This window comes from Erpetoichthys calabaricus, chromosome 10 (genome assembly GCF_900747795.2).
Source record: "Erpetoichthys calabaricus chromosome 10, fErpCal1.3, whole genome shotgun sequence".
Taxonomy (NCBI): domain Eukaryota; kingdom Metazoa; phylum Chordata; class Cladistia; order Polypteriformes; family Polypteridae; genus Erpetoichthys; species Erpetoichthys calabaricus.
The window spans coordinates 22,861,943-22,887,711 of NC_041403.2; the positions used below are offsets into that span (position 1 = coordinate 22,861,943).

General features: G+C 41.7%; 1 protein-coding gene across 1 annotated transcript in view; it reads right to left on the reverse strand.

The window, feature by feature from the left end:
- LOC114658660 (thiamine transporter 2-like) overlaps positions 1–21,092 on the reverse strand; it is a 37,899-nt gene extending 16,807 nt beyond the window's left edge. Inside the window, 2 exon segments of the mRNA XM_028810687.2 lie at positions 20,951–21,061; positions 21,063–21,092. Coding sequence (XP_028666520.1) covers positions 20,951–21,061; positions 21,063–21,092 — 141 coding nt within the window.
- Between the last annotated feature and the right edge of the window lie 4,677 nt (positions 21,093–25,769).

The window sequence follows — 25,769 nt, forward strand, 5'->3', positions numbered from 1 at the left end:
ATGGTATCACCACACACACGTTTACTATACATTCTATTTACAGTTCAAGTGCACAATCCCAGTGCCTCAGCACCAAACACCCCTTTAAGTCCTTGGCCACACTCACAATTTCTTCTTAGTCTCTGGTCCGCCTCCACTCCTCTCCACCAAGCTTCGTCCTACTCCTCCCGACTCTTGCCCTTGACTGGAAGGAGGCGGCCCCTTTTATTCACCCTGGAAGGACTCCAGGTGCATCCTGAGGGCTTCTGTAGCCACACCCTTGTGTGGCGGAAGCTCTGTCGGTGTATCCGGAAGTCCTCCGGGTGTCCCCCAATACTCTTCCCCCTAGCACTTCCGGGTGTGGCAGAAGTGCTGAGGTCTAGGGCTCCCAAGGCATCGGGGCACCCCCTGGTGGTGACCACGGGCCCCTACAGGGTTTGAGCTTCCAAGCTCTGTACCTGTGGTCCCCAAAGCAACCAGGGAGGATGCCCCCTTGTGTCCTGGAGGAGGCACAAGCCCTCCTCCGCTCCTCCTGGGCATCCCGGCCGGGCATGAACCCCCGCCGGGTACCACACCTTATAATGGCGTCTCGTAAGAAACGCCTCTCATCAGCAGTGATGAAGAAGTGAATCTGTCTTCAGACAGTGAAACCAAAAGAGATTCTGGAAACCCAAAAGTGACACTCGTGTCACTTGTACATGTGCAGTGTGCTGTTCACATTATTATTAATTGTAACATTATTATACTTTCTACTCTTCTGACTTTGTACTTATAGTGTTTTGCACATTGTACAGTAGAAAGATGAGATTTAATTAATGTAATTTTTCAAGCCAAAAAATGTAATGCTTTTCACATATTTAAAAAAATGTAATGCTAAGGAGGCTAAAATGCAAAATGCTTCAAATATAATGTCATTTAACTTACTAATAATAATAATAATAATGATAATAAATGTAATTTACTTAGTGATCAAATGCACCTGAATGTTATGCCATGTGTACATTGCCTAACTTGTTTTTATAAATTGTAATAAATACTGGACCTGTTCTTGTAGGTTCAAAAAGGTTCTGTCAGGCATCAGAACAAATGTGAAAACAATTGTCTCCTACCTTGTGTCCAAAACTAACAGCATAGACTCAAATTCTCCAAAGACCTTAAATTATTAAAGTCAAAAACTGTTCATTCACCACCAACAACAACAACATTTATTTTTATAGTACATTTTCATACAGACAATGTAGCTCAAAGTGCTTTAGAAGATATCAAGGAGAACGTTTCAAGAAGAGAAAAACAAATAAGATTAGCAATAATATTAAAGATTAAGTAACAAAGAAAAAAAACAAATGAATCTAAATGATCTTAACAACTAATAAATATCAAGTAGAAGAGTAGCGTCCTTATATACAATGTCATAATGTAAGTCTCTAAGGATCTCTAAGGTCTGGTGATGAGGTCAGATGGACGGCAGGACAGGAAAAAAGAAATTCTCTTTAATTGTGTTATTGTGTTAGAACAGAACTGAGGAGAACAAATGTGTAAATAACAGGAGGAAGAGTGATGGGTGTCCATGATGAGAAAAGAAAAGAAAAGAAAAGAAAAGAAAAGCAGGTGTCCAGTGAAGAGCAGCAGGACAGACTCCTCACTCTGGCTCACTTAAGTCTGCTGGTAACTTTTAGTTTTTCAACCCTTGTAAGAGCCATTTGCTAGTTATTTAAGTTATATTAAATATTTGCCTAAATATTAGTGCATAGTTTCTTACAGCCCCCATACATTGAATTGAATTGGTGTATTCTAACTATTTCTAGCCTCTCTGACTACAAGGGGGCTCTGCCCCCCTGCTCGCTTCGCTCGCCTACCCCCGGCGTTTTGAACCCGTGCCCGCTGGGCAGCTGTAGTTTCAGATGTGCGTTGTAGGAGCTTGCGTTGTTTTGAACCCGTGCTTGCCCTGCTTTTGCGGTTTGAGATGCACATTGTAGGCGTATATCTGTCAGTTGAGCCCATTCGGTTTGAACCCGTGCCTGCTTTGCCTCCGCAGTTTCAGACGGTGGATAGGAGTTAAGGACGTATTATATGGTAAATCACAAAGATTTATTGGAATATCTCTTTATATACAATATTTGTAGTAAAGATGGTTTGTTGTCCTTGAATAAGTTTTCCTTGGTATTGGGAGTATTTATAACTGTAACTTTAATGTCAGATGAACGCCGAACTCATGAGAAGGTCTACATAAAGTTGTCCATGTCCAAATACGTGCTCAGAGAGGTATATGCCAACTTTGTCCATGGTCTGTGCTTGGGATTTGTTGATTGTCATGGCACATGCAGGTTTACTGGGAAATTGGTGTCGCCCAAGTGTAAATGGCAATTCAAGGGCAGAACTTGTAAGGTCAATTCTAGGAATTAAAACAGTATTGTCAGTATGTGATCCTGGAAGTATTTTTGCTTCAATAACATTGTTTGTCATGGTGTTGATGACTAAACGTGTACCGTTGCATAAACCCTGTTTAGTATTAAGGTTTCTTAATAGCATGACAATTGTTCCGATTTTAAGGTTAAGATTATGTTGTGGTAATCCGGCTGGGTTACTAGTGTTCAGATATTGTAAAGGGAAATTAAGATGTTCAATCTCGTCTTCAGAATCAACTTTGTCAGTACTTGGAAAGAGGCGGCTTCCTCCAGGAAGTAATGCAATGACTTGGTTATTTATGTGATCAACATCAATATTCTTTGGACATAATATAGCCCATTGCGTTAACAGTGGCATCTGGTCTATTGTTTTGGAGGTGTGATCGCAACTCCATTAGTTCTTCCTTGTTTAGCGTTAGTAATATGGATAATGGATTGCACTTACTGTTAATACGTAGCGTTTTCTGTGGTTAAATTGTTAATAATGTATGACTGTAATGTGATGATTCACTTATGCTGTATAGTCTTCACGTGTGAGGATGACGAACCTTTAATACGGAGTGTTCGTTTATTCTTATTACCCATCAGGTGTTGTGCCTGTGTCTTGTGTGGTTGCACTGTTAATATTGTATCACTGTAATGTGATTCTAATATGTTGTGGAGTCCGTATTTGTTGGGTTTCTGTACTATATTGTGTTTTTGCTTGCGGGTCATTAGAGGTGCGTGGATCAAGCTGTGTAGTGTGTTTGCGTACTATCTGGCACTTTCTGTACTCCAATTGATTTGTGACCCTTTCTGGACTCCGTAGTCTGTCCCGTTTTACTCTGGGGTGGCATATCATGTCGGGTTTGATTTGTGAACCTTTCTCGACTCCGTATTCTGTCCCGTTCTACTCTGGGGTGGGGTGCTGACTCCTGTTGTTTGTGTGATTGTATCATTGTAATGTGATTCAAATATGTTGTGGAGTCCGTATTTGTGGGGTTTCTGTACTATATCGTGTTTTTGCTTGCGGGTTTTTAGAGGTGCGTGGATCAAGCTGTGTAGTGTGTTTGCGTACTATCTTGCGCTTTCCGTACTCCAATTGGTTTGTGACCCTTTCTGGACTCCGTAGTCTGTCCCGTTTTACTCTGGGGTGGCGTATTATGTCGGGTTTGATTTGTGAACCTTTCTCGACTCCGTATTCTGTCCCGTTTTACTCTGGGGTTGGGCGCTGACTCCTGTTGTTTGTGTGGTTATGTCGTTCGTAGTCTCCATGGACTCCATAGTCTCTGGGGGGGTTTGTGTGGCACACCAAGCAGCACATTATTCCTAACTTCACTCAGTCGTAGTGCCACGCACAATATGGCGGTGACGCCTGCGCCCTTACTACACATTAGTGCCACTCACAATATGGCGGCAACGCCTGCGCCTTCCGTATTATGTCAGATTTCACCATGCTGTGTAGGCGCCTTTGCCTTTCATACTTTCCCGCGCCTTCCGACATGCGATGTAGGCGCCTGTACCATACGGTTCTGCCTCCGCTGTGTGGTGTGGACGTTTAACTGTCGTTGTTTCCGCCTTTATATTCTGTCCCTCGCTGTGCATGTGTTTCGTGCCTAGGTTTTTTTGAATCTGTTGCATTCCAGTTTTCATCATCTGTAACCTGCTCTCCATGTGTTTGGCCCCGTTCTTTAACCTCTTTATGACGTTTTACTTTGTTTCCTACTCTGTCTTTTATTTCTGACCTCGCTTTATCCTGCTTGCGGCATGTCAGATGGTTCGTAGTCTCTCCCATTTTGCTGTGGGGCGGGGGGGCTTTGTGTGGCGCCTGCGCACGTTCGTAGTCTTTCCCGTTTCACTCTGGGGAGGGGGGCTTTGTGTGGCGCCTGCGCACTATGTCTCCTGCGTCCACGGGCAGGTCCCTGCGTCCATATCCGGTTTACCATTCTCGTTTAGTAATATGAATACATTATACTCAGTTAGTGACATACCTTGCCGTGTGTAAGGCATGGAGGGCTCATGGTTTTAAACCGTGCCTTACGTGCCCAATGACATGAAAGACAATGTGCTCTATTGAATGCACAGCATTGTACGTTTAAAGCGTACTGAAGAAGAAGTAAAGCAACTTTAAGTATAGAAACAACTAATGTTTGACAAGAAAAGCTAAGTTTAGGGGAAGATACATTTTTTCTCATTGTTTTGCCTTTTATTCTACGTATTTAACACCCTTTTTTCTTTATTCTTGTGTGGACTGTTTGCTTTGAATTTTCACTTAATCTTTTGAAACAAACTTTTGGACTGAGAGATTTCTTTCGGCCCCTGTTTTACCCGTGTTTGATCCTGCCTTACACACCCGCAGCTACAACCCTACATGTGAGAAGTAAAACACAGCAGTATGAAGTTAGACGACATGTTTTCTTTTAGATATGACAGGCTATACAGGGCATATTGGGTATCAAAGTAAAAACTCATTTTGAACATTCATTTCTTAGAGCTTTTCAACATCCCAGGAAAGTATGAGAATATGAAATTCACAGAATTCTATCTCTAATGCGGTTGATAAAACTAAAATGAGTTTCAACATCATGTGTTCTTTGTGTACAAGATAAGGCCTTTTTCATGCCACACAATGGAGAAAATGTTTGAGCTCAACTTTGAATTTGCCAGTCATCAGGTATTAGCCCTAATACAAAGAAGCAGCCCTCACTCCTGCTAAAAGCACACCCAACATGCAGTATTTTTGCTCACATATTACAATACACCACTTATCAACAGTTTCCTCTGACTGGTAAACGCTTGCAAAGGTTAGTAGGGGCAAAGGACAACGACATCATTTATTTCTGTAGCACATTTTCAGAGAAACAGTGTAACTCAAAGTGCTTAAAGATGTCAAAGAGAAAGTTAGAAGAAAAGAAAATGAGAAAAGGCAATACTATTAAAGAAAAAGAAAGAGTTGAATGCTACAAGGGATGATAGGAAAAAAAGTCAGCTTTATAGACATTACTAACACTGGTGAAAAGAGAATGGGAATTATTCAAAATTTGCTTAACACATTGACTGCTGGACCATTTATAACCAGGACGCTGCAGTACTGGTCTATGCATATATGATAAATAAATAAAAAATAATCCATCCATTTTCCAACCCGCTGAATCCGAACACAGGGTAAGTCTGTCAGAAGTGTAAAGAAACTGTTAAATACTTTATATAAGTCTCCATTTGAGTAACAGTCCTTGAAGGATGGCACCACACAGAGTGCAGGCCTAGAAACAAGTCAAGTCAAGTCAAGTCGGGGAGCAGGCACTGGCACCCATTACACGATGAAACAACTCGGGATCCTGGTTGGCAGACACGCGGTCCAGTCCCACCCTCCGTAAATGACCCTCTATCTGCCTCAGCCAGGTGTTATGTTGGCGACCCCTTGGCCTGGTCCAGCCACTTGGGTCCCCCAAGCTGGATCACCCTCAGGGAAACGCCCCACATGCTCGTAGTGCTGTAACTGACGCTCCCTCACAATGCTGGTAATGTGCCTCATTCGGGACTCCATGAGCAACCGCTCATGCAACACAAAGTCAAACCAACAGTACCCAAGAATTCTCCAGAGAGACACAGTACCGAAGGAGTCCAGTCTTCATCTCAAGTCACTGAATAGCGTCCATGTCTCGCAACCAAATAGTAAGACAGGAAGCACCAGGACTCTAAAGACTTGGACCTTTCTCCTTTTGCATAGATATTGGGAGCATTGCACACCCCTTTCCAGTGACGCTTCCAATCCAGAAACACATGTGCCATAAATGTAACAGGCAGTGTGGTGTAGCGGTTAAGGCTTTGGACTTCAATTCCTGAGGCTGTGGGTTCAAATCTGCTACTGACACTGTATAACTCTGAGCAAGTCACTTGACCTGCCTGTGCGTCAGCCAAATAAGTAAGTGTAAATATGACACATTTCTTTGCGCTGTCCACACTTGTTGCACAGAACACATTTGGAAGTTGGTGACTGTTTGGGCTCAGTGGACAGCAGAATGTCCATGTAGTGCTGTCATGACACATCAGATGTCTATTGATGGAAAAACGCCTCCAGGGCAGCTATCTGCCCCAGTACCAGAGCCTATAGATTCCACATTATCCAACTCATTGTCATTATCATCAAAATATTTATCTTGAAACAAATCAAGTTGTTTCAAAATGTCAGCAGATTTAACTCTTTAAGGGCTGAATATTTTTTCCAAAATACTCATATTTCAGAAATGCACACAAAGCAATGGTTTAATACATAAATCAATATAAAACATATGTTGCTGCATTGCTGTGGCTGCTGTTGGCGCCTCTTAGCCATTTCTGGCAGCAGGAATATGCAGTGGGCCGGCTGCCTGGCTGTCTTCATGCTGTGATGGCAGTTGCACTGCAACAGAATCTGGTTTGCACCTCTTGTTATCGTAAATGGCGGTCTTCCCAGCACTGCCTTAGGTGCTTCAGTTACACGAACGTGTTCAGCACCACAATCAGCTGGGTACCGATCATCTGATGCTGGTATCTCATTTTCGTTTTCGATCTTCATCTCCAGATCACTTGCATCAAAATCAGAGTCCGACAAGTCGCAGGCGAATTCAGCAATTATACGCAAAACGTCATCCATGGAGTATTTTGCTTTGTGCATTCACTTTGGTCTCTCGCCAGATGTTGATGCCATTTTAGAGGTTGTTTGCTCTTTGCTACTCATGCACAGAATTGAGGTCAAATCAATAAAGCTAACTTCCTATCTAGCAAAGAAAGTCAAACTAACATGTAATAGTGAGTTTTGTCACCATTTACAGCTGATTACCATTCTCTATCCCTGAATTTCAACAAAAGTCGACATCTGCACTGAAACAGTTTTACCTTTTTCGTGACAATATAACTAACATACCTGACTATTTATAGTACTATTTTCCACAAGATGTTTCATCTAAAGAACAACAACAACAAAAATATTCTATGGCTATCCACTAGATGGCAGTACTATAGTACACTCTTAAAATAAAGGTGCCAGAGTGGAGTGGATCTTTAGAGCAATGCCATAGGGAAACCATTTTTGGTTCCCAAAAGACCCATCCACATGACAATTCTAGAAAGGACCTTTTATTCATTTAGATCCGTGATAGGCTTCTTACAGTAATCAGGAATAAATGGTAACAGATTTGTGAAATATCAATGCTCACGATTTTCAAAGGCCTCTCAGTGCATAGATACAATAACACAGCTAATTCCAGTTTTTTCTTAATCTTTTAGTCTCTTGCTAAGTAGCCTACCAAGCATTATAGATTGCAGATTTTTTTTCTACATATTAGGAAACTTTTCAAAGCACAAAGAACTAACATTTTGTGCAAAGAATACTTCCCAGAATGAAATAGCACTTTGTCAAGCAATAGTTCAACTAGGAACCATTCGACCCAATAAAGAACCATAAAATGCCATTAAAGAACCAGTATTTTTAAGAGTGTAGGTAACTGAGACACAACAGCAAAGCTTGGCAGCAAGTTGGCAGTGTCTGTAGTGGCTGTATCCTGAGATACGAGTTACATCGTACATCACGCCAAGATAGAATCAATGAGATACGACTTAACTCATACTTTGTGTTCAAAGTGAAGCCATTCAAAAGGCCCAAGAGAAAGATGAATGTAAAATCCTGAGGTGGATCCAACTGCAGACATCTGCTGCTTCTCGATTCAGTAACTCTGCTTGACAATTGGACAGCAGGTATTTGCCACCTGGTTTACTGCAGATTGAGTCAGATAAGCCTCCCCTAACCGTAACCTTAACCATAGTGTAACCAGGTTTTATCATTGACATATAATGAAAGGCGACAACCTCCTCAATGGAGTGGAGCCCTGGAGGTCCACAGCTGGAGTCTATTGGCAGAGGAGTGTCCGTGTTCATTTGACCTTAGCTTCAACTAGTCTAACAGCAGGGCACTGTGCCGTGCATGTTCGAACTACCCATAAGCCATTATGAACGTGTTGTATTGAGTCAGCCTTTATCCATTGTAGTTACCGTGTAATTTTCTAATTGCCTTTACTTTTTGATTTACCACTGTACATATATTTATGTTATGAAAGTTGATATTGATTTATTTTTGTTGCTTATTCGTTATTAATCTTACCTAATTTAATTAGTTTTTTCTTTTCTTGTAAGTATTTATTTGATATCTTGTAAACAGTTTCAACTACATCCAGTGAATAAAAATGTGCTTTAGAAATTAATGCTGTTCTCGTTGTTTTTAATCAAGTTAATCAGCTCCTTCCCAGTAGGTCATGGTGCTATTTGCCCACACTGTTTGACTACTCTCTCTATTGAACAAATATAACATGTTGTGTTATGTTTTTTGTCATGTGTACACATTACAAGGAGATTTCCTTGTAGAGGTGATAAGAGGCACCATAAATGGATATAAGAGAACAAAGGAAACACATTGAAAGGGGCCAGCAGTAGTATAATGTAGTAACATAACACACGTTTCTTAAACCCGCTTAGTTCAATTCTGGGTCACAGTGGGGGAGAGCCTATTTCAGCCGCACTGGTCACAATGCAGGAAACAGCTCTGGACAGGATGTCAGTATATCTGTCGTATAGCCCACTCATGCACACACCCACACTCACATTCACACTGGCTAATCTGGAAGAGCCATTGGGTCTTTGGTGATGTAAGAAGAAAACACGCAGATGTGGGGAGGCGTGTAAATTACATAGGCATAGCAACTGAACAGCAGATTCAAACTCACAGTGCTGGAGCTGTGAGGTGACAACATTACCCACAGACCACCGTACAATACAGTAGTATAACATAAAAACAACAATGAATACTGTATGCCATACTTTAAATACACTATAGAATAATAAATAAAATAAAAGCACATTATGTTTGCTCATGCAGTTGATGGTAAGAATTGCTGTGGAGTAGCCTTAATCAGAATCAGAAAAACTTTATTAATCCTGAAGGAAATTACTTATGTTAAAACTGTACACATAGACAAAGACACAAGTAACATAAAGAGCAAATATTAAAAATAAGCCTATAAATTAAAATCTATATACAGTGCATCCAGAAAGTATTCACAGCGCATCACTTTTTCCACATTTTGTTATGTTACAGCCTTATTCCAAAATGAATTAAATTAATTTTTTTCCTCAGAATTCTACACACAACACCCCATAATGACAACGTGAAAAAAGTTTACTTGAGGTTTTTGCAAATTTATTAAAAATAAAAAAATTGAGAAAGCACATGTACATAAGTATTCACATCCTGTTTCCCCTGATCATCCTTGAGATGTTTCTGCAGCTTAATTAGAGTCCACCCTGTGGTAAATTCAGTTGACTGGACATAATTTGGAAAGGCACACACCTGTCTGTATAAGGTCCCACAGTTGACAGTTCATGTCAGAGCACAAACCAAGCATGAAGTCAAAGGAATTGTCTGTAGACCTCCGAGACAGGATTGTCTCGAGGCACATATCTGGGGAAGGTTACAGAAAATTTTTCTGCTGCTTTGAAGGTCCCAATGAGCACAGTGGCCCTCCATCATCCGTAAGTGGAAGAAGTTCGAAACCACCAGGACTCTTCCTAGAGCTGGCCGGCCATCTAAACTAAGCGATCGGGGGGAGAAGGGCCTTAGTCAGGGAGGTGACCAAGAACCCAATTGTTCACTGTCAGAGCTCCAGAGGTCCTCTGTGGAGAGAGGAGACCCTTCCAGAAGAACACCATCTCTGCAGCAATCCACCAATCAGGCCTGTATGGTAGAGTGGGCCAGACAGAAGCCACTCCTTAGTAAAAGGCACATGGCAGCCCGCCTGGAGTTTGCCAAAAGGCACCTGAAGGACTCTCAGACAATGAGAAAGAAAATTCTCTGGGTTTGATGATACAAAGATTGAAATCTTTGGTGTGAATGCCAGGCGTCATGTTTGGAGGAAACCTGGCACCATCCTTACAGTGAAGTATGGTGGTGGCAGCATCATGCTGTGGGGATGTTTTTTAGTGGCAGGAACTGGGAGACTAGTCAGGATAAAGGGAAAGATGACTGCAGCAATGTACAGAGACAACCTGGATGAAAACCTGCTCCAGAGTGCTCTTGACCTCAGACTGGGCGACGGTTCATCTTTCAGCAGGACAACGACCCTAAGCACACAGCCAAGATATCAAAGGAGTGGCTTCAGGACAACTCTGTGAATGTCCTTGAGTGGCCCATCCAGAGCCCAGACTTGAATCAGTTGAACATCTCTGGAGAGATCTTAAAATGGCTGTGCACTGACGCTTCCCATCCAACCTGATGGAGCTTGAGAGGTGCTGCAAAGAGGAATGGACGAAACTGGGCAAGGATAGGTGTGCCAAGCTTGTGACATCATTTTCAAAAAGACTTGAGGCTGCAATTGCTGCCAAAGGTGCATCGACAAAGTATTGAGCAAAGGCTGTGAATACTTATGTACATGGGATTTCTCAATGTTTTTATTTTTAATAAATTTGCAAAAACCTCAAGTAAACTTTTTTCACGTTGTCATTATGGGGGGTTGTGTGTAGAATTCTGAGGAACAAAATGAATTTAATCCATTTTGGAATAAGGCTGTAACATAACAAAATGTGGAAAAAGTGATGCGCTGTGAATACTTTCTGGATGCACTGTATATAAAAGCCAAATACCACTGACTCAATCATCACAAAATCTCCTGAACCATGAGAACTTGGAGCTTGAAATTTGGAATGTAGGTTACCCTTGGCCCATAGGGGCTCACTAAGAAACGGTTTTAAAAATTTTCGTGGTCCAAGTACGAAATTTCATATAGATTGTTAGACCCGTGTGTATGTCTGTCCACTTTTCACGAGAGAACTACTTAACGGATTTAGATCTGTTTTTTTTTTCTATAATTTGTTTGAAAATTGATTTTACGACTTCTCTCATAACGTTAAGAATCATAGTTTGCTTGCAGGAGCGATATATGTGTGCTAATCCGAGACAGAGGCCGCGGGCTGATTGGAGGACGAAGAGTGACATCAGGAGTAGAGAGCTGGGCGGGGCCCTCCTCACTGTCCTGTTTCAATAATAAGTGGGAGAAGCCACAGGGGACGGCTAGTAGAATATAAATATCAAAATAAACTACACTAAATCCTCATTCACTATGCTGTACAGGTATATGGTGAATTAAATATAATAGATACTATTTAATGGGGGGCCTGAATGAAGTGGGAACAGGTATTGGAGTGGAAGGTTACCTGGTAGGACATCTGGAAATGAGACCCACAGAGGATTAAGTTATTGATTCAGGTGTTTTAAAACATTCCTCCTAGTCCATCCCTAGCCCATCCAACCTGTGTGCAAGGTAGAAACTGCAGAATGTCCCCTGTGTCATAAAATGCACACCGTCAAGCACATCCTGAACATTTGCTCCAGGGCACTTTGTGAGGGGTGTTATCGCTGGAGACATGACCAGTTTCTCAAGACGATTGCTGAGGCAATCAGCAAGAGGATCAGTGAGACCAGGAATGCCAGTGCTACAGTTTTAGAAGCACAATGTTGTTGGCTTCCTTTGTATGGCTCGAGAATGGGTGATACTTAAAGAGGTAAAACATACTGTATTACCAAAACCACTCTGAGACCTGGCATCATTCTGGTTTCTGAGGTTACAAAACAGCTCATCCTCCAACTGTGCCTTGGGAGGAGAAGTTGAACAAAGCACAGGAGAGAAAGAGGGAAAAACACCAGGAACTGCTGGTGGCCTGCCGTAGAAAAGGGTGGAGGGCCACACGCATACCGTTGAAAGTTTTGCAGGCCATTCCCTCAGCAAAGCCTATGGAACGCTGGGGAGCACTGGTGCAAGTAGGAGAAGAGCCATCAACAACAACGTAGAGGCTGCAGACAGAGTATCAAGATGGATCTGGCTGAAAAGGGGTGACGTGTGGGACAGCAAAATGCCACTTGGATCAACCTTTGTCGGGTCACATGGGAGAGGGTGTCTATTGTAAGATCCAAAACACCTTATAATACCAGGAAACAACCCTATTGACGTGTTCCAGTCTGGTGCATCAGAAGATGTGTGAATAACTATACGATGGGGTACCCAAAAATAACCGGAATTCAAAATAAATAATAATATGTAATAATTTTTGCTTACTGAACTTTAGTCTCCTTCAAAGTACTCTCCATGTGAATGAATGCCAGCTTGTCCCAATGGTTTTCCCACTGGTGGAGAACCTTTTTGGAAATGCTGAAGAGGAACTTTGTCCAAGGCCTGCAGCAATTTTTCTTTGACGTCCTCCATAGTACAAAACACTTTCCTTTTGAGTTCTTTTTTCATATGCAGGGACAAGAAAAAGTTGCACGATCAAGATCATGAAAGTAGGTAGGGTGGCAGAGAACTCCAATCACACAAGTCCAATTTAGAAATCTCTTCAATGGTTTGACGACCATCTTCGTAAATTGCATTTTTCAAGATTTTCGTCATTCCTAGATTGTGGGAAGGTCGGCCAGAACTTGGTTGATCTTCAAGTGACATTTCCCCTTGTTTGAAACATGAAACTATTCGTAGACCTGTGTTTTACTTAAAGCTTCAACTTTAAAGAGCAGTTTCAAGCATCACTACAGTTTCAGCAGCTGTTTTTTTTCCAAAGAGAAAACAAAATTTAACACAGACTTGCTGTTCTTTATGATCACCCATCACAAAAATCTCAGAACACATCTAATAAGCACCAAGAAGAAACCGACACAAAATGTCGTGCAAACAATACAGAGCAGCAACACTTAGCAGACTGCCACAGAATACTGATTTAATTTTGTAATTAAGTCTAGATTGCATGTCAGGTACAAAGTCTGGTTATTTTTGGGTACCACCTCGTACAAAAAGGCCCTACAAAATCTCTGGTTTACTAAACAGTAATAGCACACTGAGCTGGATGTAGTTTTCATGTAATAATATGCACAAATAGATGAAATATAGCACATATTGGACAACTGAGAAAGAAAAAAAATAGTTATTCACATGAGAAGCAACAGATGAGTTATTACACATCTAAGTCATTGAAAAATGTTCTCTGCGCTATCCCATTAAGGACAGAGTGAACAGCTTATTGTGTGGGACGAGTGACCGGAAGAGGAGTTATAGAGTCTGATGGCTGTGAGGAGGAAGGGTTTCCTGTGACGTTCAGTGGAGCACTTTATGCTAGTCAAACTACTGCTAAAAATGCTCCTCCGTCCAACCCCAACATTGTGAAGTGTGGGATTAGTATTTTCAATAATAGACTGAAATCTACAAAACATTCTCTGATCTGCCACAGTTTCTAAGCTGTCCAGTTTCTTTTCCTACCACAGAGGTAGACTTCTGAATGAGTTTGTTAAGCCTCTTAATGTCTGCCACCTTTTTGCAAACCACCCCCCACCCCAGCACACCAGAGTAAACAAATGGCACTGGCAACCATGCACTCATAGAACATCCGCAGCATAATATTGCAGACCCTAAAGAATCTGAGTCTGCGTAGGAAATGCAGCCTACTTTGACCCTTCTTATATACAGCCAGTGAGTTCTTAGACCAGTCTAACTGTGACCAGAGGATAACAGCTGGCCCTGAATTTTGTGGTCTTGAGTGTCTTCGGTCCCATCCAGGGGAGAGAGAAAAGTGACAGTGCAGGAAGTTTAAGGTTGATAATAATAAAGTTTGCTTTCTTAAGGCAGTCTATGTTACACTGTACAGTATATGTCCTGATTTCAAATGAAGGGTGCTATACAGCCAGTGAGGATGGACTCCAGTGTTCAGATATGGACGTTGGTGAGTATAGATGGAGACAATCAGAAATCTGAGGAAGTTTAGGCATTGGTGAGCCTTCTTGGCAATATGGTGACTCCAAGAATTTTAAAGATGTTGTCAAGTAGAGACATAGATATGGCTGTTTAGGGGTGTTAGGCCTCCAAAAGGCTTCATTAATAGGCTTTACTGGCCAGACCAGGCCACACTGTGCCTGCCTAAAAAGGCCTATCCCCAATCAGGTTTTGTCCCAACTGGCCTGCCACAGGCCTAGGAGCCCCAAAAGGGATTGACATCTTCAAAATTAGCTTACAAGTCCTACAAAATATATCAAAGTACCTCACAAGTATGAAGGTCACCATAAACAACAGTATCAAAATGATCTTTCTAAAAAGAAGTATTTATAAGAAGAAAAACACAAAGCAAGGCTCCAACAAGTAAAAGAGGGGAAAAGGAGTTGCCTAACAGGAAATCCTAAATTAACAAAGGCCCAAATTGAAATCCAAATTCAAAATCCATAAGATGACAAGAGAATCATAAGCCAGAAAATCCAGTAACAAATAACAATATTCATGACTCCACAGATAACAAAATGCTTGGCTGCTGAATCCTACATCTGGCTTGAATATGAAGCCAGAAGGAGAACCCAGCAGCTATGACATAAAGGTGGCACCACCCCTTGGAGAAACACCCACAAAGTACAAGGGAGAGAGAGAGAGGTTGGGAGCATGTACCCCCCACATGATGAACCACCTCAGGAACCCAAATTAGTGCCCAAGTGCAGTCGTGGACTGGGTGACACCTCAACCCCACACTCGTTTGAATAGAATACCACCAACCCCTGAGCTTTCCCTGCAAGTTGGAGGACCTGTTTGCAGGGCTAGATGCAGGTTAATGTCATACCCAACAGGTTAAGGGTCTTGCTCAAGGGCCCAAAGGAGTGGAATCACCTCTGGCATTACCAGGATTCGAACCGGCAACCATCTGATTGCTGGCACAGATCCCTAGCCTCACAAAGGAACACATGTAAATTAACTAATAATAAACAAAATCAAAAGAAATAACAAAATAAGAAAAATAATGATTCACAATGAACAAAAAAAATTTGGACGTGACCGTCTGTAGGCTTTGCGCCCTAGGAACCAAGTTACCCAAACTGTTGCAAAACATTTCAGTAATTATTTACCACTCTGATGCTGATCTTTGTGATCATAAAATCGGTCATTACGATAGCAATTGACGAGAAGAATTCATAATTAATTGCAGAATTATGGAATTTGAGGATTCCTCTAGGCTGCCTCTTTCTCTTGCATGATTGGGCTCAAAAAATAATCAGCACATTGTCATCTCATAACAGGCTTAAGTTCTGAGTTTGATATTTTCTCATCCAGCCACTTTGGCTCTTGGTCGTCCTGAAGCAACTGTGACACACAGACACACACACAGACAGACAAACACCCATCATCAAGAAATTGAAATTTTTCATGAATCTAAAGCTTTTGCTTCTCCCCCATAGATGATAGTGGAGGAGGGCACAAAGCAAAAAAGAAAAATATACATAAATGCACAACAAAAGCTACCAATGCTCTCTACAGCATCTTCTCCATTATAACTGGGAGTGTGCTCTGCCTTCTGTTTCCTGAAGTTTACGACCAGCTTTTTGGTTTTGCTGATATTAAGGATCAGATTGTTGTGTTGGCACCACTTCCTCAGAAGGTAAAACTCTTCTTTGTATGCATGATTGCTTGTGATCAGGCCTGTTATAGTGGCATCATTAGCCTATTTAATGATGGAACTACAGTAAATCAGTATTTGGTCATAAGTGAAGAAGGAGTACACCAGGGGGCTCACTATCCTGTGCAATGCCTGTTCTCAGGGCCTGTATGGAGGATGAGAATCTGGACATGATGGGGTCGGCTGCTTTGGAAGTTTAAAATCCAGCAGAGGGTGGTACAAAGTACAAAATTTTGCTTACACTTGAAAGGAAAAAGCAGCATATGCAAAACAAATAAAAAAATCTTATTTATAAAACTGTGCGTATGCCACATGTCATGCCAAGTTAATAAATCTCTAGTCAATTTAAAACTATGCACTTGTTCACAAGCTTTTAGTGATTCTCCACCACCTCCCACCATTAACCATGTATGGTCTAAAAATGCTATTTTGGAATATTCATGATCTAATTAGCATATAAATTTGGCCATGCTCCCTGGGGACATCTTTACTACATACAGTGGCAGAATACTAGAAAAATAAGGCAGAAAACGAAACGTCAGTGAATGTGATCTTGAAATATTAGTTCCCACAATAACATTATCCATCCATCCATTGTTCAACCTGCTATATCCTAACACAGGGTCACAGGGGTCTGCTGGAGCCAATCACAGGGCGCAAGGCAGGAACAAACCCCGGGCAGGGCGCCCGCCCACCGCAGGGCACGCACACACACACACACACCAAGGACAATTTAGGATCACCAATGCACCTAACTTGCATGTCTTTGGACTGTGGGAGGAAACCGGAGCACCCAGAGGAAACCCACGCAGACATGGGGAGAACATGCAAACTCCACGCAGGGAGGACCCAGGAAGCAAACCCGGGTCTCCTTACTGCGAGGTAGCAGTGCTACCACTGCGCCACCGTGTCGCCTCAAAGCAACAACATTAGTCAGATTCATGTAAGCATCACATATTAGTTGTATATGGATTGAATAAAGGTGCTTTCTGTTCACAACAGCAAATTAATTCTGTGATGACGGCTTTATCGCAACAAGTGTACATTTCAATTGCACCAATTATGTTTGGAAAATCAGCAAATGCTGCATTGTGCCTTATGATCTCAACCTGCTTGCCCTAAATGTAAGAAAATTGGAAGTATGTGGATAGTATCTTAATTATACTATCCCATACAGGTTTGTAAACCCACCATGGGTGAAGATGGGGCACGGCTGCTAACTGTGTTGTCATCCTTCTCCTCCACCAGTGCCGAGAAACCACTCAGCGAGGGTAACTGACTCCGCCCCTTCCTGTTCCTGACCTACAAAAACATGACCGCCTAGAAGAAAGCATCACTTCTTGTCCGAGTAGCCAAATAGACAGAGCTCCTTCACAACCTGACCCATTTAATTCAAAGCACCTATAAGAGGCAGAATTTTGTTGTTGATTTCACACCATTGTGAATTATTTATTTATTTATTTTTGACTTTGAATTAAACGAGGACATTTACAATTTGTCATGACCTGTTATTCCCACGGATGACCACAATGTTTCTTTGCTATCGATTGTGTTTATGTTTCAGTGCCTCAGTGATGTTTTATGTATGTTGTGGATGGTTCTTCAAGAGGCAGGATCACCTTGTAATCATCACCACTGAGTATCCATCACCTATAAAATCAGAGGGTCTCCCAGAGTTCCTGTTGATTCATTTCAGATGTGCGCAGGAGTTTAGTGAGTGTTTCTTTGGATAGTTCTGAACGTTTATGACTTTTTGGCTTTTCGGCCTTTTTGCTCTGTTTTTGACTATTCTGCTAATATTTATATTGGGACTTGTTTGCTTTGTATTGCCTTTTTTTGTTACTGACCACTCTTATGAATCTTATGGAAGAGCATTTCTTGTGAAGAATAAGACTTTTGATTTATAAAACCTCTGTGTTTGCCCTTTTTACTAGCTGGGGTTTGATGGTGACATCACCATCTAGTGGCTAATTTTGGAAGTGTTTTTGAAAGTGTGTATTTTGGAACTCCTAGTTCATAACAATGGAGCTAAACCTAAGTCTAAATTGACTGAATTCATTATGAGCAAAAAAATCACTGTGCTCCCTGAACACTCTTTGTGTAACCGGCAGTTGGTGATATCCTACAAAACAGCTAGCACTGCCATTGCCAGTTGTGTCATACAACACACAGCACACTCTTTACATTAACAAAATAGATTGACTTCCATTATCACATTAAAAGCAGTTGACATTAATCGTAAGCATTAAGTGTTATTTCCAAAGACAGCTGTATTGAGAGATCATGTCAGTTCACTGTGATATAAATAGTACAAGAACATCAGAAGGTCAATGAAGTATCATTGAAATGCATAATGAAACAAAATTTCTGTTCTGTTGTCCTGTTGCCTGGAGTTGCTAAAATGGAGTAGGACTTATGGATGGTTGAAATGTGCCGTAATGTTAAGCCAATTTTCACAGCAAGATTGAGTTTTATAAATCCTGACCTCTGTATTTCCACTGAAGACCTTTTTTGTTTTTTTCGTCAGTTTATATCGACTACCTGGTTGTCTCTTCTCAGGGAACTGGCTGACAGCTCAGGAATATCTCAGTCAAGCTTCATTCCATCACACCTAGCATACTGGAAACCATTTACTAATCAGGAAGGTTCTACATCCAGTTTTAGTATGGTGTGGATACACATGTGTCAGAGGGGAACATTTTGTGTACAATGGGTGATTTTTATTTCTTTTTCTCTTAGGCAAAAAAAAACATGTAATATTAAATTTAAAGGCCAGTAGATGAAGGGGTAATTGGCACCCATTGTTGGGACTGGCGTGATAAGTTGAATGGCAAATTTCCTGGCTAATCCTGATTATTGCTGTCTACAGGACATAAGTATTTGCTGTCTTGCAAAAGAGTCACCGCTTTGAAGTTTTACGTACTTAAATATACAAAAAATACAAAATTATGATAACAGAACTGCTCCTTCCTTGGAAAATGTTTATATTTACCTGACTTAGAAATGAACATATCTGGAAATATTGGTTTCTAATCAGCATATGTGTACAATATTTTTTGTTAACCTGTGTTTACATTATTTCTTAAGCCCAAGAAATTTGGATGTGCCATTGTTTAATCCATTGTCATGTTAATCTAGGCAGGGACTGAAGTAGATAAAAACTTCTGGGGAGGAGAAGGCAGGGGTTGAGGGATGGTCCACTGAGAACACTGCCAAGACACTTGCATGGAGCACTGGGGCTTGCTGGCAGACAAGGGTACATGGCTGGCACGACTTGAGGCACAAGGACGGCAACACTTACCTCCAAGGGAGGAAGAGACAGCTCCACAAGGAGATGCCAGTTGTGGGTCCAGCGAGTGAGGGAACCTGCATGGATGGACTGAGTGAAACTGGCGGACGAGAATCAAGGCGTGTCTAAGTTGCAGCAACACAAGGAGCCCAGATTGGGATAAAAAGAACGACAAAGAGACGCTGACAGTCCACAGTCTCACAGACAGATTTTAGGCATATAAGTTAACCTTAAAGGAATACTCCATCCATTCCAAAAATGCTAATTAGAGGGGGAAATCCCATCAAAAAAGCCCAGCTAATAACATAGAAGGACACACAGAATCTTTATAAAATAATAGATTTATTTTTAACAAAAATGCTTTTCAACAAGAATGAAGCACAAAAAGTCAAAATGTTATATATAAGTTAACCTTAAAGGAATACTCCAGTCCATTCAAAAATGCTAATTAGAGGGGGAAATTCCATCAAAAAAACCCAGCTAATAACATAGAAGGACACACAGAATCTTTATAAAATAATAGATTTATTTTTAACAAAATGCTTTCAACAAGAATGAAGCACAAAAAGTCAAAATGTTATATATAAGTTAACCTTAAAGGAATACTCCATCCATTCCAAAAATGCTAATTAGAGGGGGAAATCCCATCAAAAAAACCCAGCTAATAACATAGAAGGACACACAGAATCTTTATAAAATAATAGATTTATTTTTAACAAAAATGCTTTTCAACAAGAATGAAGCACAAAAAGTCAAAATGTTATATATAAGTTAACCTTAAAGGAATACTCCATCCATTCAAAAATGCTAATTAGAGGGGGAAATTCCATCAAAAAAACCCAGCTAATAACATAGAAGGACACACAGAATCTTTATAAAATAATAGATTTATTTTTAACAAAAATGCTTTTCAACAAGAATGAAGCACAAAAAGTCAAAATGTTATATATAAGTTAACCTTAAAGGAATACTCCATCCATTCCAAAAATGCTAATTAGAGTGGGAAATCCCATCAAAAAAAACCCCAGCTAATAACACAGAAGGACACACAGAATCTTTATAAAATAATAGATTTATTCTTAACAAAAATGCATTTCCACGAGAATAAAGCACAAAAAGTTCTGGGTAGTGTCTGAAGGAATGATTTTGTGTAAAAGTCATTCTCAGAAACAAGGAGAACCAGTCCAGGTGTGCTTGCCCCCATGAAGTGCATAAGATAGGGCCAGGACTGGCCCACTGGGAGAAAACTCAGAGTCAGAGACAGACCTATGACATTCTGGAGGGTTTACACCTCTTTAATTGCCTAAGAGGATGAACTGGTTACTGTTGCTGAGGACAAGGAGGCCTGCCATCGCCAGCCATCCCAGGAAAGGAAGATTAAAAGGGAAGTGATGTGAAGCGATATTTATCAAGAATGAGTTGAATGAGTTGCAGGAACTTCTGTAATTTTTGCATTTCAGAGCAAAACTGTAGCTTTCAAAATGATAAGTTTGCACCTTAGCACCAACTGTCATCACACTGTCCTTTGACAGGTGAGCCACCAGGGGACAGTTTAAGCTAGTGTCCTTTAAATCTTAATGGCTTCTTGTCCACAAGTCGAAGAGCCTTTCTTGACTAGCACCCTTTTACATTGAAGGTTACCCGTCTGCTGCCAACTAAAGATACACCCAGACTTACATCAACAGGTCTGATTTTGCTACTCTACACTCTCTTTTATGTTTTGCCACTGCCAAGACTTTTAACCAAACCTCAGTCCTGAACAACATGCATCTCTCTGTCACATTCACACTCATATACAAACCTGGTTTACTGTGAGGTTTTTATAAGGTCCCGTCAGGTAGGGTGTAAGAAAAGGTTCTGAGGGTCTCATCATTGAAAAAAATCCATAAGAGCAGAGCAGCAAGGTAGGATGAAACCCAATTGTGTTGTCTCCAGCAATTCATTTTTTCTGTCTTTAATGCTTTACATGATCCGCTCAGGGCCCCTTTGAAGAATGGCTTAAGCCACCAAAGCACCTTAAGTATAGGCTCTGGTATTTCGAGATAACATGAAGGTGGAGTCAGCTTAAAGTAATATTTATTTAGCTTTCACCTTTTATCCAAAAAGCTGTGTTAATAACATTGGCACTTACCGTGTTCAAGTTTTTAAACTGGAGCATTGAGTTGTATAATGGTGCAGCAGCAGCTATTGAACTGGCATCCATGTGTTTTACAGCCTTCCATGCGCAACTTTCTGACAAAAAGCAACCCAGCATTCAGTTATTAGCTTTGTAAAATTATTAATTGGGTATTTTATTCAGTCATTAAGTGTGCCAATGGGGCAAACCCTACCGAGCAGTGGCAGACTAAAGTCCAGAACCAGCCCTGAATTGGGTCACGCTGAGCATTACAAGCCACACTCACAGATACAATGCAGAGACAATAGTTGCGACGAGGAAACAATTCAGGGTCAGAAGAAACTTCTATTGGACAGGGCCGTGTCCTTCCAGCAGCCCCCCTAGTGGCACCCAAGTAGTCCTGCTGGGCAGAAAAGTGACACTACAGATCCCATGGTGCCCTTCAGGCACACAATTAGGAGGCCCACCAGTGGGATGCTGCCACTGAGCATACCGGGAGGGAACCCATATCCCTAGCTCCATCTGTCCTTATGACAGCCTGCCAAATAGGAAACCAGGAAAGGGAACACTACCCATACCAGCTAGGACACCCATCCATGTCCATATATGTATTGTGGTAACTCAAAGGGATCCCAAAAAATATTTGAGGTGCCAGCTGCACCAACCCATTTTAATTGTGTGGCAAATAAATGCGTGGATAGCGCCACATAAACAAAAGGACTCAGGCTCAATCTGGTTAAAAACTCCACTGCCATCTCTCCTAAACACTTCCATGCTTCCACTGGTGTGTCATCTGGACCAACAGCCTTTCCATTCTTCATAGCTGTCCTCACTTCCTCCTTGCTAATTCAATACACTTCCTGATTCATTATCTCCACATCATCCAACCTCTTCTCTCTCTCGTTCTCTTCATTCATCAGCCTCTCAAAGTACTCTTTCCATCTGCTCAACACACTCTCCTCACTTGTGAGTACGTTTCCATCTTCATCCTTTATTACCCTAACCTACTGCACATCTTTCCCAGTTTGGTCCCTCTGTCTAGCCAATCGGTACAGGTCCTTTTTTCCCTCCTTAGTGTCCAACCTCTCATACAACTCATCATACGCCTTTTCTTTAGCCTTCGCCACCTCTCTCTTCACCTTGCGCCTTATCTTCTTGTACTCGTGTCTACTTTCTGCATCTCTCTGACTATCCCACTTCTTCTTTGCCATCCTCTTCCTCTGTATACTCTCCTGTACTTCCTCATTCCACCACCAGGATTTCTTTTCCTCCTTCCTCTGTCACACCAAGCACCCTTCTTGCTGTCACCCTTACTACATCTGCTGTAGTTGCTCAACTATCTGGTAATTCTTCACTACCATCCAGTGCCTGTCTCACCTTCTCCCTAAACTCAACCTTGCAGTCTTCCTTTTTCAAATTCCACCATTTGATCCTTGGCTCTTACCTCACTCTCCTCTTCTTCTTGATCTACAACGTCATCCTACAGACCACCATCCTATGCTGCTTAACACTTTCCCTACCACCACTTTTGCAGTCTTCAATCTCCCTCAGATTGACTCCTCTGAATAGGATGTAATTTACCTGTGTATATCTTCCTCCACTCTTGTACGTAACCCTATGTTCCTCCCTCTTCTTAAAATACGTATTCACCACAGCCATGGTCCATCCTTTGGCAAAATCCACTATCCTCTGACCTTCTTCATTCCTCTCCTTGACACCATACCTACCCATCACCTCCTCGTCTTTTCTGCTCCTTTCACTAACATGTCCATTGAAATCCGCTCCAATCACCACTTTCTGTCCCTTGGGTACACTTTTCATCACTTCATCCAACTCACTCCAAAAATCTTCTTTCTGATCCATTACATACACAACTTGCGGGGCATATGCACTAACAACATTCATCATCACACCTCCAATTTCCAGCTTCATAATCATTACTCTGCCTGACATTCTTTTCACCTCCAAAACACTCTTGACATACTGTTCCTTCAGAATAACTCCTACCCCATTTCTCATCCCATCCACACCATGATAGAACAATTTGAATCCACCTCCGATCCACCAGGCCTTACTCCCCTTCCATTTAGTCTCTTGCACACACAATATATCAACCTTCCTTCTCTCCATCATATCTGCTAACTCTCTCCCCTTACCAGTCATACTGCCAACATTAAAAGTTCCTACCCTGCGTTCCACTCTCTTTACCTTCCTCCTCTCCTCCTGCCTCCGGACACGTCTCCCCCCTCTTCTTCTCCTTCTTATTCTTCTTCTTCGGCCAACAGTAGCCCAATTTGGCTATTTGGCATCCTGTTGGCTAACAGTACTGGTGGCAGTCATTGTTAACCTGGGGCTCGACCGATCCAGTATGGAAATTTGTATTGTTGTCCGCATATTGATTTAGCAAAATTTTACACCAGATGCCCTTCCTGACATAACCGTTCCCATTTATCCAGGCTTGGGACCGGCATGAAGAAACACACTGGTTTGTGCATCCCCTGTGGCTGGGTTGAGTAGTAGAAAGGATAATTAAGTAAATAAATCAAATAAAAGGGGAAGAGAATCCACTTCCTCAATTGAAATGCTTATTCTAAAATATTATTAATTAGATCCTGACAAGTTTTATAAAAGTTTTGCACAGATCCTCTAAGTGAGTATTTAACTTTTTCCAATTTCAAAGAGTTTATAACATCAGTTACCCACTGACTGACTTAAAAGAGGTGGGTGAGAATTCTTCCATTTGAGCAAGACAAGTCTACATGCCAATAGTGTAGTAAAGGCAATTACAGTTTGTTTGTCCTTCTCCACTTTAAGCCCCTCTGTGAGCCCACCGCACACAGCTGTTAGTGGGTTAGGAGGGATTGGGACACCAAGGCTGTCTGAAAGACATTTAAAGATTTTGGTCCAGAACGATGTTAATTTGGTGCAGGCCCAAAACATGTGACCCAATGAGGCTGGAACTTGATTGCAACTTAGGCTGGATCTTGCCCGGGAAAAATATTGGACAATTTTAAACGAGACAGATGTGCTCAATAAATGATTATAAGTTGAATAATTGGATGCTTTGCGCATATGGAGCTCGAGTGAATTCTGTGCATTGCTGCCTTCCATTCCTTTTCCGAAATGTGGAGTGAGAGATCAGTGTTTTTTTCCAGAGTAGAAGTAGGTGGGAGGTGAGGAAAGTCAGGCAGGTTTTGTTTAACATAATACAGTATGTCATATTAATCGAATTCCAGTGCAACATTAGCCAGAACAATCAACACAGCATAGTACACTCTCAGAAGAACACAAATGACACACACAGTACAGAGTATTTTTAAAAAGTACTTCACGATTTAGACATATTACACAATCCACCAGCATGTCATATAACGCGCATATACATTTCAACACTTCAATTAGTAATGTACCCAATGCGCCTTTATGTATTGCACACCCTAACAGAACACTAGCAGCATCCTAGTACACAAATTGAAGGACCTAAGCCTACTGGCCCTTGACATACATGGCTTCAGTAATCTTTGATGCTGCAGCACTAGCCACTGCCGGAATAATAGAAGCCTAACAGTTCCACAATGCTGCCCATCAGCACCAACACCCTGAAAAAATGTGACCATTCATGGTAACTCAAAATTGAGCAAACCCACGGGGAGTGATGGCTCCCTCTGTGAAATGGTCATATTTGTAGTAGGAAACTGGAATGTTTAGTGGAAGTGGAGATTGGTGGGGCTCACGAGGGACATGAGGAACTTGGGTCCCTCTCCAGACTGAAACAGCGTGGTACAAATAGTAGCATACATGTTCATCCTCTACATAAGGGAAATAAAAGAACAAAACCACCCTTCAGAAATGCAATTGATGGTGGTGGAAGGAAGGCAGCTGCATGTCGCTGTTCACCCACCAAATTATAGTTGCACCAGTTGTCTCTACATGAAACCAACAAGGACAGGGGTGGGGTGGGGTGGGGGGCTCTTCAAACTCCTCGCAATGGGCACCAGAGCAGGGATCCAAACTGAACTTTAAGGACTGGGAGGTGGCAACTCCCTACAGTCTACAGTAAATCTGCCACCTCTGTGTTTCAGTCTGAGGATGGTGTGGGTTTGATAATCTGCAGTGCCCTCCAACATGGGATTTAGTCTAATGGCCAAAAAGCTCAAACTGAACCTTACCAGTCCTCATCTGTTTTTTCACTAGTTTTGCATTTGGCTACAGTCAGTGTCACTACTGGTAGCATGAGGCCATACCCAGACCCTACAGAGATGGCACAGGTGGTCCAACTTCTCCAGGATGGCACATCAATACGTGCCATTGCCATAAGGTTTGCTGTGTCTCCCAGCACAGTCTCAAAGGCATGGAGGAGATTCCAGGAGAAAGGCAGTTACTCTAGGAGAGCTGCACAGGGACGTAGAAGGTCCTTAACCCATCAGCAGGATTGCTATCTGCTCCTTTGGGCAAGGAAGAATAGGATGAGCACTGCCAGAGCCTACAAAATTACCTCCAGCAG